This window comes from Myotis lucifugus, unplaced genomic scaffold (genome assembly GCF_000147115.1).
Source record: "Myotis lucifugus unplaced genomic scaffold, Myoluc2.0 scaffold_202, whole genome shotgun sequence".
Classification (NCBI taxonomy): domain Eukaryota; kingdom Metazoa; phylum Chordata; class Mammalia; order Chiroptera; family Vespertilionidae; genus Myotis; species Myotis lucifugus.
Genome location: NW_005871250.1, coordinates 954,356 through 968,728, shown reverse-complemented (window position 1 = coordinate 968,728; position 14,373 = coordinate 954,356). Strand labels below are relative to the sequence as shown.

The window sequence follows — 14,373 nt, the reverse complement described above, 5'->3', positions numbered from 1 at the left end:
TTGTAAATTATTTTTAATGAGGCAATAAGCTTTCATTAATAGGATTCAATTCTCACCCAGCCGGTGTGGCTGTGGTTGAGCGTCAACCTATGAACCAGGAGGTCATAGTTTGATTCCTGGTCAGGGCACATGCCAGGGGTGCAGGCTTGATCCCCAGTGTGGGGCATGCAGGAGGCAGCCAATCAATGATTCTCCCTCATCATTGATGCTTCTATCTCCCTCTCCCTTCCTCTCTGAAATCAATAAAAAAATAAATAAAAATAAGAAATAAAAATGTAGGATTCAATTCTCAAAGCACCTGGAAGCACAGTGGATAGAGAATGGGAGTTGGGGAAATGTATTTCATAATGTTTTGCTTTGATCTAGGGGTCTGCCATCTGGGTGGAATTGGGATTCATAGTGAGCGTTCTTGCTCGAGAGACACTACCCTTTCTGAGTCATCCCTGCAGATTCTCGGCAGCTCTAGAGAGCACAAGCATCATGCCAGGAGTCACATGACCAGCGATGACATCGCACCTCACTGAGACACTCACTCTGTGCTCTGCCCCAGCCTAGCCAAGCCCAACTGTCATGGGAGGGACACAGCAAAAACAGAAGCCAGATGATAAACAAAATCATACTCTTCCAGGATAACTTGTTGCCCTATGATGTCCAGAACCAACCTTCCAGCCCAAAGAAAATATCACTCTTGGAACAGGGAGACACCTGGCCCGTGGCCCAGGCTCCCAGAGGAAAACCAAACCATCTGATTCCATTTTACTTACGGAGTTGGGTTTCTGATGTATACTATCAGAGAAGGAAATGTAACTATTGGCAGCATTCTTCTCAAAGAGAATGTGCTGCACACTCCGGTTGTTCAATAGTGTTTATGAAACACCTTAATCAGTATTGATGTGATTATTGCTTAACTGTCAACTTCCCCCAGTAAAAGGTAAGTTCCCTGAGGGCAGGGGCCTTATCATTATTCATATGCATGTGTTTTCTCTCACTGATGGAGACAGAGATATTTAAGAAAAAAAATTTTTTTTATTATAATTGTGGTTTTAATCATAATTGCCTTAAGTTCTCAAAGGAGAATGTGTTTTGTGGGGTCAGAGAGGCCTTCTGCAATCAAGAGAGGACTGAGCTAAAATCTGAAAGGCATGCAGGAGAGGAGGGGGCAAAGGAACTTTCCAGGCAGAGGGAGGAGCCAAGGTCCTGCGATGGCTAAGCATGGAGCGCTGGAAAGAGAGAAAGGCCAAGATAAGAGAAATAAGGTTGCCTTGATCCCTCAGCTTTGCCTTCGCCAAGTTCCTATAACACTTCCGGTCTCACTGCTCATTTGAGTAATGATTACATGCAGGATACCCTGGAGGATTTCCATATATTGTCTAGTTCCTTACATTTTATTATTCTAATGTGAACTTTCATCCGGTATATACTGATTGTCTTAAAAAGTCTTTCATGTACTGAAGTCAGACTGTTATAAAAAAGCTAATTCAGATAAATGTCAACTATGGCACAGCATGGGTCTGGCTTTCAACCAACAATTCAGCTTTATCAATGTCATCATGCCTAGTTATAGAGTGGAATCTCATTATACATACATTTAACTTAAGCACATTCAACTATAAGTTCTTGGCAGAGAGAGGGAGAGAGACAATGTATATAACGTAGGCCATTATACCTCCCATTCCAATCAAGGAGCAGCTGTCCCACGGATAGGATATGAATCTGCTGAATCGGCCCCCCCCCCGCCCCCCACCCGCTGGGTTCAGTCCCTAAGGACTTTTCCCACTGTGACTAATTCTCTAGGAACACTCTGATTTTAGTGTTGAAAGGCACATATTTTAGATAAACCATAACCTCCAATTTTAGTCAACTACTTTTCCTTTTTCTCAGTGAAAGAAACAGAAACCTATCCCCAAGACTGGAGGAAACCCTGGTCTGCTGGACTACTCAAGAGGCAGTGAGAGATTGTCCCTGGTAATTCTGATCACGTGATTTACACACCACTTTCTTTTGAGAATGAACCCCTAAGACATGGCTACAGTGATGGCTGCACATGTTCGTGTGATCCTCTGACTTTTAAATTGCATTCTTCCTTAACTGTTAAACACCCATGAGCAGGAATCAGAAAATCAAAAGTACTGGTACAACTAACATACCTACATCTCCACAAATGAGGCAAAGATGGAGATCATTAGGCCTTCTGAAGTCAAATGTGAAGAAAAAGAACAAGATTATGCAACCGAATGAAATGCTAGCCGTGGGTCCCAAAAGCAAACAATTATTGGGGATTTTATTATCATCTTTAACTTTCTGGAAAACAGTCTTTACAGTCACAGACGTATACCTACAATTATGATACAGACACATTTTCAGGAGACGGTCATGTTCAAACACAGAGCACTACCCTTCTGAACCACCCCTGCAGCCCATTGGGCAAATGTGTTAATTCTTGCCACTCAGCTCCCTCAGCACTTCGCTCATGCCACCTGTACACAAGTTAGAGCTCTCCGGTGACCTTGAGCGCTGGTACCTGTCTCTACCTGGATGGTAAGCTCCTTGCAGGGACGGTGTAGGCCTTCCTAATCTCTGTGTCCACAGGGCCTCAGAGAATGCCCTCTGCAAAGACTGAGAAGTGAATGGGTAAGTGAATAACCAGATTTACTCTCTAAGATTCATTTCTAATGAATCAGGGAAGAAAGACACATTCCAACAGTCATCAGGCCGTTGTCTCCAGCCCAGAGCTCTGCAGTGCACACCGCTCGGTCCTTACCTGTCCAGAGAAATGCAGCACAGGTGAAAAATTGATGCCGTGGTGAGCAGCACGTCTAGAGAAGTCCGGACGAGGCAAAACATCTCCCCGTAAATCCAGATGTCCTGAACCAGCTCAATGGCACCGAAGGGCATCACCAGCACGGAGACCAGCAGATCCGCAAAGGCAAGAGAGACAATGAAATAGTTGGTTTTTATTTTCCTGTGAGTGAAAAAGTATAAGGACGAGGCGGGGGGGAGGGGTCAAAGGAAGGAGGTTAGGGAGAAAGGAGTGAGAGAGAGAAGAGCAGAGGTAAGGAAAGCAAAGAAAGGAGGAAAGGAAGGAGGGAGGAAAAAGAAAAAAAAGTCAAACGTGTAATGTATCTTGTGAAGTTGTTCTGCGATGTAGCTGGGGAAACCCTGTGTGATCGGCCACTTCTGAATTCTCCAGATTTCTCTCGCACCCAGAGCGTTCCCTTCCTCTCCCCTCTGGCCACATGGCCTGATTAGAGTCCCTGTGGAGGGAGCTCCTCCCAAGCGCCTTTGTACAGGGTGCTCTCTCCCTACTATGGGCTTAGCTACCCCCCACCAGTCAGGCAGGCCTCGGATTGGTCATTCTCAGGGAACCTCCCAAGGTGCCCCCCTCACAAACGGTGTCGAATTCCACTACTTTCTCCTCTGCACTGACTGGCATGTGCCTCTCATTTGTGAGACCTACCAGAAGTGTGCTTTTATATCTGTTGCATCACTAATGCGTGTTTTGCTTAGAGAGGAAGGCAGTAGTCAAGACAGGACTACCTCCTTTATCCCTTTTATGGTTGTCTGGTGGCTCTTCATCCTGGCTGCACGCTAGAAACACCCAGTGGATTTTCATAAATATTGATGCCCGGGTACCACCCCAGATCAATTAGTTCAGGGATTTGGAGTGATTAATACCCCCATCCACACCCAGGGTTGCCAGATAAAACACAGGATATCCAGTTAAATTTGCATTCCAGGTTAACAATGAATAATTGTTTAGTATAAGTATGTCCCACATATTGTCTGGGATATACTTATACCACATAGTAGCAATTTTCAAAAGGTCTTCAGGTGATCTTAATGGCAGCCAGGGTTCAGACTGATGAAGTGGAAAGAGAAGAAGACCCGGGTTTAAATCCTAGACGAGTCACTATCGGCCATCCCTTCTCTGAACCGACTGATAAAGTGGGGAGGGTAGATTAGATGTGCTCTCAACATATGTACATACAGTGATCACAACTTCTAAAAAAACCCAACAAGGTTAAACATAGGAAAAAAGACAGGATGGAAATGCACTTAAGTGTTTACACTGGTCATGTTTGAGTTGGGGGGCGATGTATGATCCTTTTCCCTTGCTCTATTTCCAAACATCGTCCCCATGTATTTTTTCCCTTTCATAAGTACAAATTATAATGGAAATGATAAGTGCAGACCCCGACTCTCCAGGGAGAGCCCAGACCACCACCCAGGCTTCCTGCCTCATGAGGCTTCCTCATGCTACTCACCTGAGCTGCCGGTCCCTGCACACGGCCACCATCACCAGAAGGTTCCCCAAGATGGCCATCAGGATAACCGCGGAGAGAAACGTGAGCAGCACGGCCTTCTCCACTGACCGGAAACCCTCCTTGGAACTGGAAGACAGACCGACAGACACACATACACACAAAGATTGAAGGAAACCCTGACACACAGGCAAGAAGATGAATCGTTTCCTCATTCATCTTCAGGAAGGGAACTTCACCATAAGCAGCTGCAACACAGAATAATTATGCACCTATTATATGCCATTGTCTGCACTTGTCACTTTATGTGATATCTTAGTTAAACCCTACAAAACAGGGAGGAGGAGGCTGAGACTTGAATGAACTACCCTGAGACTGCACAGTTCTTCTCCATCAGAGAGCTCGTGGCTTTCCTTCAGAGCACTTCCTCATTTTATGCTGAGAAATGTATTTGGGCGATTCCTGTTTTATGCACCTACCCACCTAGTAAGCTCCATGAAGCAGGTGCCTCATACGGTTTATCCATTGATAAATTCAACTCCAATGCATTATTCACATTTCTTGAGTGAAGGAAAGATGGTGTTGGATGGATGAATGACAGTAGCTCGAACCAGGTCTGCATGAATACAGAGGCCACCTGTTGTCAGGACCCCAGCCCGGCCCATGCAGAAGCTGCTGTGTACAGGCAGGCTGTCTCGGGCACAGGTCTTGGCTTGAAGATTGTTCTTATGTAGCTGACCTGCAAAAATTGGTCTCAGATTCTGTGGAGTCCATTGGAAAGACAGCAGCTGATCACTAAATGTAAGAACTCATTTCACTGCCCTAAACCACATTTCTTTTGTTGCCCAACACAACAGTTCAAATTGGTTTTCTTGTCAATTTTGGCATCTGATATGATTCTATCAACTCTGCTGTCCTAGTACGAATCATTTTGTTTTATTAACTTGGAAGTGAGTGTTCCTGTCAATAAAAGCATAATGTTTGCAAATTATTAAGAAGCTTCAGAAAAAAAGTTTTATTTCTATTAGAGCAATAAAAATGGTTTTTAATGTATCTTTTTTAATTGATTTTTTTACAGAGAGGAAGGGAGAGGGATAGAGAGTTAGAAACATCGATGATAGAGAAACATCGATCAGCTGCCTCCTGCACACACCCCACTGGGGATGTGCCCACAGCCAAGGCACATGCCCTTGACCAGAATCAAACCTGGGACCCTTGAGTCCGCAGGCTGACGCTCCATCCACTGAACCAAACCGGTTAGGGCAATAAAAATGGTTTTTAAATGAAGTTTCAAAGGACCTTAAAATTCTCAGACCCAAACCCCACATATCAATACAAGACACTGAGGCCTGGAGAGAGGAGCTCAGCTGTCAGAGCATTTCAGTGGCTGGTCTGGAAGGGGCTGCCTGCCCTGTGAGCCCCCCTCTGGAACCACAGAGTCTCCAGAATCAAGAGATATCTGTCTTTACTGAGTTCCTCTGACTGAAAACCAAGATAGCCGCTGGCCCCAAATGGCAGCAGCCCACCAAGTCCTGGCTCTGATGTTGTCCAAGACTGGCCTGGCACGAAAGGCAAGATGCTGATTAGGGTAAGGCAGCACTGTCACAGCGGCTGAAGAACCAGAGCATCCCTCCACTCTACTGACAAGTGTTTTTCTTAACTGATTGACTGACTGACTGATGGATGGATGAATTGACGACTGTATGGCTAGGGTTCGGATGAAAAGCAATTCTAGGTATATTCATCTAAATCACTCTTCTACATCTAAATTCCAGCTATCAACAGTACAAATACTGGACAGGGAAGATTTAATTCAATGCGGAAAGCGACCTTAACAGGGTGATGTGGCTACCCAAAATTAATCTTACCTTAGGCCAGCGGTTCTCAACCTGTGGGTCGCGACCCCTTTGGGGGTCGAACGACCCTTTCACAGGGGTCGCCTAAGACCATCGGAAAACACATATATAATTACATATTGTTTTTGTGATTAATCACTATGCTCTAATTATGTTCAATTTGTAACAATGAAATTGGGGGTCACCACAACATGAAGAACTGTATTAAAGGGTTGCGGCATTAGGAAGGTTGAGAACCAATGCCTTAGGCCATGTTAGCTGAGGTCAAGTGTCTAACAAAAGAGGTGATAGTGGTGTTTTTTTCCTTGTCCTTCTCAGAGGCTCCTACTCAGAGCCCCTCTGAAACTTGTTGCCTCTCCAGGCCTCTGAACTAGCTGTGCCTTCCTCCTGGGATGCTTCTTCCCTGTCTTCCAGGTCTCAGATTAAAGTTAACCCCCACTTAATGCGACACAGCCAACGTTTTCCCTTTTCTTTATAGCAGTTACTGTTACCTGAAATGACTTCTGTACTGATGCTTGTCTGTGCCCCACCCCCACAGATTCACCTCACTTCTCTGTTCCAGCACAATTTCCAGTGCCAGGCACAGTCTACTCTACAGTGTGTAGTGTATAGGTGTGTGTAGTACATAGGAAGTGCTCAATTATTTGCTTATTGAGTGAGAGAAAGGCATATTGTATTCGTAATGATGAGGTTTATTCTTTAATGTCTTTGAAAATGGATGGAAGGTACAGAGAAGATTTTCCCTAGAGAAGCCCCAGTAGGAGACACAAAAGCTATTTTTAACATCTGAAGGGCTGTCATTTGAAATAAGAGATTTGTACATGCACTCATTCAACAATTCTTTCTCAGCACCTTCTCTGCACTAGGCATTGTTGTGTGCCCTAGGGAAGCAGAAATGAGCAAAACAGAGAGCTGGCAATGGTAGGTAAAAAGAATGTATGTAGAATGTCAGCTGGCAATACACACTATAGCAAAACATCTAGAAGGGACAGCAGGACAGGCCAGCCAGAGAGCGCAGTGCTTTTAATAGGGGTCGTCAGAGAAGGCTCAGTGATAGGTCTGTTGCACTTTATGCCCTGCAGGTTGTGTAAGGAAGTGAGATGAGTGAGCAGCAGGCTTTGAATTGAGTAGGTTCTCAGCTTTGGCTACATATTGAAATGACCCGAGGAGCCTTAGGAACATTAATGTTAGGGCTGATTTAATCATTCTGGGTTGCTGCCTAAGTATTGGACTTTTTTCAAGTTCCTAAGGGATTCTGTTGTGCAACCAAGGTTGACAATCCCTGCTGGAGGAAGGCGAGATTTAGAAATGGCTAATGAGAACTTTCTAACAACTAAGGGTGATCTGCAATAGCTTCCTGCTGCTGTGTTGAGCTCCAGCTCAGGAAGTGCTTAAGAATGACTAGATGTCCATGCGCTACCACTTCACACCCATTAGGGTGGCTATTATAAAAACAAAACAAGAGTGAAAAATTACAAGTGTTGTGAGAATGTGGAGAGACTGGAACCTTTGTGGATTGCTGGTAGTGATGTAAAATGGTGCAGCTGCTGTGGAAAACAGTTCGGTGGTTTCTCAAAAGGCTAAATATAGAATGACCGTATGACCCAGCACTTCCAGTCCTAAGTATATACTCCAAAGAATTGAAAGCAGGGACATGAATAGATACATATACACCAATGTTCATGGAAGCATTATTCACAATAGCCAAAAGGTGGAAACAACCCAAGTGTCCATCAAGAGATAAACAGATCAACAGAATGTGGTATACATACACTATGGAATTTTACTCAGTCGCAAATTTCTGATACATGCTATAACATGGATTAAACCTTGAAAATATTGTGCTAAGTGAAATAAACCCAACACAAAAAGACAAATATTGTATGATTCCACATATATGAAGAGCCTACAATAGGTAAATTCATAGAATAAGTAGAATCATGGTTACCGGGGCTGGCAGAAGGGAGGAGGAAATGGGGAATTACTTAATGAGTTCAGAGTTTCTGTTTGGGGCAATGAAAAAAATTCTGGAAATGGATAGTGGTGGTGGTTGCACACCATTGTGAATGTACTTACTGTCACTGAAGTACATTTATATGGGCTAATTTATGTATTAATGATACATTTTATGTTATGTATAATTTATCACAATAAAAAAGAATACCTGGATGGCCATATATCAGGATATTGTATAGGGCTTCTATATTGGAGGCAAGTGAGATTGACTGATTGTAGTTCTCTCTCTTGTCTATGGACAATGGTCTGAACATGTCCATCCACAAGAGCCTCAGTATTAGAACCATCTCCCCTGCACTGCCTCTCCTCTTGAAGGAGAGAAAAAGCAGATTCAGGGTCTATGGTGAACATTTCTGGCTCCAGAGAAGGTATATTTCAAGCCAAATGAGAATGCAGGGTCAGAGAACCCCAAGTTCAATGTTATGGTTCATTTGTGGCATGCCAATTAGGAGCTAGAAATAGCTAGACTTTAAACTGTGAGTGACAAGCACAATTTAACCACAGAAGGAGCATTAATTAGACAGAACTGTCCATTGAACCAAATGTTAAGTCCACTAATGATGATTAAAATAAATTAGAAGCCACTTTTGCTAAATCTATGTTAGACCCTTGGGTTACCTTTGACATTCTCCAAGAATACTGTCAACCACTACTGGACAGCTCCCACTGACCCAAGAGCCATGTCTGCTCCACTAACTGGGATCTTTGACAGTTAGTCTTATGGGAAATTTTACTTTTTTTTCTCCTTCTTCTTTTCTTTCTTTTTCAGTGATCTCTTGATCCATTAATAAAGCAACTCCAAAAACTTGCTGGCTCTGTTTTCCATTTTCTCTGTTCTTAATAAAAGAAAATCTACAACAATAATTCTGGGTAAATCTCCACATAGGTTAGTATGTGTGAAAGTGAACTGTAAGTGACAAAGTACATTATAAATAAACTAGAGGCCTGGTGCACAAAAATTTGTGCACTGGGGGGGAGGGGTCCCCCAGCCCGGCCTGTGCCCTCTCAAAGTCTGGGACCCCTCGGGAGATAACGACCTGCTGGCTTAGGCCTGCTCCCGGGTGGCAGAGGGCAGGCCCAATCTCTAAGTACAGCCCCTGGTCAGGCTCAGAGCAGGGCCGATTGGGGAGTTGGGGCGCCGCCCCGTCATGCACAGAGCGGGGCGGACGGGAGGTTGTGATGCCACCCTCAGTCACGCTCAGGGTAGGGCCGATTGGGGGGTTGGGGCACCACCCCCTGTCACACTCAAGGCAGGGTCGATGGGGAGGTTGCGGTGCCAGCCCCTGTCACGCACAGAGCAGGGCCGATCAGGGGGTTGGGGCGCTGCCCCCTGTCACACACAGAGCAGGGCCCATCAGGGGGGTTGGGGCTCCGTACCCTGTCACACACAGAGCAGGATCGATCAGGGGGTTGGGGAGCTCCCCCCTGTCACTCACAGAGCAGGGCCAATCAGGGGGTTGAGGAGCTCCCCCCTGTCACTCACAGAGTATGGCCGATAGGGGAGTTGGGGCGCCGTACCTGTCACACACAGAACAGGGCTGATCAGGGGGTTGGTGCGCTGCACCCTGTCAAACACAGAGCCGCAGAGCAATCAGGGGATTGGGGAGCTCCCCCCTATCAGGCACAGAGCAGGGCTGACCAGGGGGTTGGGGTGCCTTCCCCTGTCATGAACAGAACAGGGCGGATAGGGAGGTTGTGGCCCCGCCCCGTCACTCACAGAGCCGCAGGGCGATCAGGGGGTTTGGGCGCTGCCCCCTGTCACGCTGATCCCGGTGCCGGGAGCCTCGCTGCTCCGCTGATCCCGGTGCCAGGAGGCATATTACCCTTTTACTATATAGGATAGAGGCCTGGTGCATGGGTGGGGGCTGGCTGGTTTGCCCTGAAGGGTGTCCTGGATCAGGGTGGGGGTCCCCACTGGGGTGCTTGGCCAGTCTGGGTGAGGGGCTGAGGGCTGTTTTTCTGAAGCGAGTGACTGAAGCTCCCAACCGCTCCTTGTTTTCTTTTTTTTTTTTTTTATTCTGGGCCAGCTTTAGTTCTGAGGCCTCGCTGCTGAAAACATCGATACAAAGTTTCGGTCCGCTGGCTTTCAGTACGGCTGGTTTCTGGTGTTTTGTTTAGCTTCTTATTTGCAACATAGTACATAGGTGCTTAGAGTTGCAGCTGAGAGGCCGGCAAGTGAGGTGGGGAATGTTGGAGTCCGCAGTCACTGAAGCAAGTAAGCCTCCCTGCTCACTTCAGTGCATGGCTGCTGGCCGCCATCTTGGCTGACAGTTAATTTGCATATACTCACTGATTAGCCAATGAAAAGGGTAGCGGTCGTACGCTAATTACCATGTTTCTCTTTTATTAGTGTAGATAATCACGGTTATTAATATTAAAAGCCCATACAGGGACAATAGCTAAGGTGGTTTTAGATTTTGTTTTGTTATATCACTCAGAATTTCCTTAGGAGTCAAGAATAATTTTCTTTCCTCCTCCTTCCCCTCCCCCTCCTCCTTGCATTGGTCTTGTTCATAAGTTATGTAACTTTAAAATGTCACTTGCCTTTTCTGAGCTTCCTGAGTTTCTTCATGGGTCAATTGAGGAAATCAGATTAAATGTTTCATTTATCAAATATGTACTGATTGCCAACTATATGTCATGATGTGTGCTAAGCCCTAGCCGGTTTGGCTCTGTGGATAGAGTGCTGGCCTGTGGAATGAAGGGTCCCAGGTTCAATTCTAGTTAAGGGCACATGCCCTGGTTGTGGGCTCGATCCCCAGTAGGGGGCATGCAGTTGGCAGCCAATCAATGATTCTCTCTCATCATTGATGTTTCTACCTCTCTCCATTTCCCCTTCTCTCTGAAATCAATAAAAATATATTTAAACAAACAAACAAAAAGATGTGTGCTACGTGCTAGGATGTGACAGCCTTTATGGGCATACTACTAAAGAAACAGATAATACCAAGTGCGCAACTTAAAAAAAAAGAAATATAGTTTGTGATCAGTGTATCAAAGTCACCCTCCCAAACTTTACTGTTCAGATGAATCTATTGGGGATATTGGTAAAATGCGGATTCTGATTATTTTGGTCTGGGATGGAGTCTGGAGTTCTGCATTTCTCACAAGGCTCATGTGCCTCAGTGATGCTCATGCTGCGGGTTCATGAGTCAAGTTGGCACAGTGTGATGATCAGAGGCGCTGACATGATGGTGGGATCGAGAACAACCGGGTTGGAGGGAAACTTTAGGTAATCAGGGAACACTGGCTAAAACACAGATGGCTGGACCCACTCACATTTCAGTACATCTGGGGTGGGGCCCCACAGCTTGCACTTCTAACAAGTTCCTAGCTGATGCGGATGCTACTGGTCTGTGGACTTTGAGGATATTGACCTAGAGCATCGCAAAGGATGCCCTTTACCCTAACCCTCATCTCTCCATTGCAAATTACTTCCTTTTGCTCCTAGGTTTGGAACTTCCTGCTTAAAAGTGGGTAGATTTTGACATTGATTTATCAAGCACCTACCATATGGCAAACAATGAAGTAAGGAGCTTTTCCATCTTAGCTCATTTCATCTTCGCAATTATCATGCAATTTAATGTCACAGTGCCCCTTTTTTCAGAAGAGATGGGTGCTCAGCATGCTTAGGAGATGTAAGATCCTACAACTGTTTAGACCTGCACATACTTACAGGTCCTGTGCTTTCCCCACTAAATATTAAACATGCTCATTTGAAATTGAATAAATTTCTGTAAAAAAAAAAAAAGACAAACTAAAGTTTTACTTTTTGTCTAGAAATTTAATATCCAAAATGTTGATGATTGACATCTTAATGTGCCTTGTAAAAATATGCTGGCTATAGAAAATGGTAAGGGAAAAGAATAAATCCTTACAGGATGGAAATAATGCGTCGTGGAGTTTCTATGCCGTTCTGAAAGAACTCTTTTGATTGGTATTGAATACTCTGTAGAGGAGAGTGCTCAGGGTGGAGGGCGTGATACACAGCTGATGAAGTCAGGTATTTTTTAAATGTAAACACGTGGAAGGAAATTCTTGTGGCAAGCGCTTAATAGACTTCTCCAGGGCCTCAAAGATCACACATATTGAGCATGAGAAAAACTTCAAAGCCCAAAGAGGATCTGTCTGTATATGGAGTATAATGAAGTTCAAAGCGGCAAGGAGCACAAAGGACATCAGCAGGATCAAAGACACTGTTCTCTGAGGCCTTGCCTGAATGTAAAGGCAAGCCAACCTGCAGCGACAAGCTGAGGTCCACCCAGGAAGATTCTCACCGCCTCACAGCGTGTTAATGACCGGGGCTTCCATTCTTCTTGGAACTCCAACGCTCAGTGGTAGTGCCAGGAAACTATACCCTCCAGGTGCGTCTCACTTTAAGAAAATCCAGTCTTTCAAAACGGAAACTGAGCAAACAGTTCCAGAGATAGATTCTTTTCTTTACAATGTATTTTTTCCTTTATATGCAGGTTCAGTGCAGGGTCTCTGGTTCATTTTGCAAACACCCCTTTACCCAAATGGTTCAGCGTGCTGAAATGTTCATCAGATACTGAAAAGGCTTCCTTTGGAATAAGACACGTGGCATGTTTTCAGGATTGGGCTGATCGTTTCCTTGAACTTGTTCTTGTGGTTATGAGAAATCCAGCCCAGGGGACAACGTGAACTCCATGGGGCCTCTCCAGCGTGGTCAATCATTTACCCTAAGGCTGAGGGCTCAAGGAAAAGCAGAATTTCCCAGACTCTGACAAACACCTGCTCCCCACTTCCTTGCTATCCGTGGCTGCTGTCTCTGGACCCAATGGATAATGGGCTGATGGATACAGCTCTGCATAATTCGCTCGAGTCCTGGCTTGCTCTTGTCAAGTATTATGTTTTCTCTTTTCACCTCTGCTTCTGACAGTGTAAGAATCTTACGCTCAGATGAAAGAAGGAACTGCTAGTGTTGCTGATTGCAGGAGCTGCCAAACACCAGCCAAGGGGCCAAGTCCAGCCCGCTGCCTGCTTTTGTAAATAAAAGTTCACTGGAACACAGTTACACTCAATCCTTTATGAATTTTCTAGGGCTGCTTTTTACTGCAAAGGCATAGCTGAGTCATTACAGCAGAGACGTATGGCCCACAAAAGCTGAAACTGTTTATTCTCCGTCCCTTTACCAAACAAGTTTGATGACCCCTGCTCTTTTGGAAACAGGTAAGTGTGGTCTAAAGAAGAATATGGGCTAGAGACACTAAGGCCTTGAAGAGCCTACTACAAGGAACCTATTTAACTGGAGTCATTAATTTCTCTGGATTTTCTCACCAAGTGTAAAGCCGCATCATTCCGGTTGAGCAAGCCAGAAAACAGGCATCTACTCCATTTCTTCCTTCTCCTTTATCTAAATCATTATTTATTTTGAGTATCTCTTTTCTTAAAATTAATTTTTTTCAAGTACAATTTACAATCAGTATTATTTTGATTTAGGTCCAGCTGTACAGCACAGTGGTCAGACAATCAGATACTTTACAAAGTGCTCCCCCTGACATTTCCAGTACCCACCTGGCACCATCCATAGTTATTACAGTATCATTGATTATATTGCCTAGGCTGTACTTTACATCCCCGTGTCTGTTCTGTAACTACCAATCTGTACTTCTCAGTCCCTTCACCTTTCAACCTGTCCTCCACACCCCTTCCCTGCTGACAACCATCAGTCTGTTCTCTGTATCTGTGAGTCTGTTTCTGTTTGTTCGTTTATATTGTGAGTACCTCAAATCTCTTCACTTCTCTCCAGTCTGCTGTGAATACCCTGATGCAGGCCTTTCTGCTATTTTTGCCTAGATTACTACAGCCATGATTGCCTACCCAGTCTTCAGTTATTAGTCTATTATACAGCTTAATTTAACATTTCCAAAACTGAACTCTTGATTTTCTTCACCCCAAACCTGTTTCTGATCAAAATATGCAGCAAATCTATTTTTTCAGTTGCTTAGGCCAAAAACCTTAGAGTAATTCTTAACAGGTCTCCTCCTCTCATACCTCACATATATCAACAAACCCTGTTACTTCTAACTAAAAATGTCTCCTTTTCTGACCCTTTCCCAGCTCCTCCACCATTACCATCTTGTTTTAGCTACATCATGCTGTAACTGGGTGATGGCAAAGGCCTCCATGCTTCCATTGTTTTCTTTCTTTTTTTTTAAAGGTTTTAAAATAGATTTTTAGAGAGATAGGAAGGGAGAGAGAGAAAAAAAACACATCGA

General features: G+C 44.7%; 1 protein-coding gene across 1 annotated transcript in view; it reads right to left on the bottom strand.

The window, feature by feature from the left end:
* HTR4 (5-hydroxytryptamine receptor 4) overlaps positions 1–14,373 on the bottom strand; it is a 144,446-nt gene that overhangs the window by 62,779 nt on the left and 67,294 nt on the right. The window contains 2 exon segments of the mRNA XM_023761223.1: positions 2,759–2,962; positions 4,266–4,391. Coding sequence (XP_023616991.1) covers positions 2,759–2,962; positions 4,266–4,391 — 330 coding nt within the window.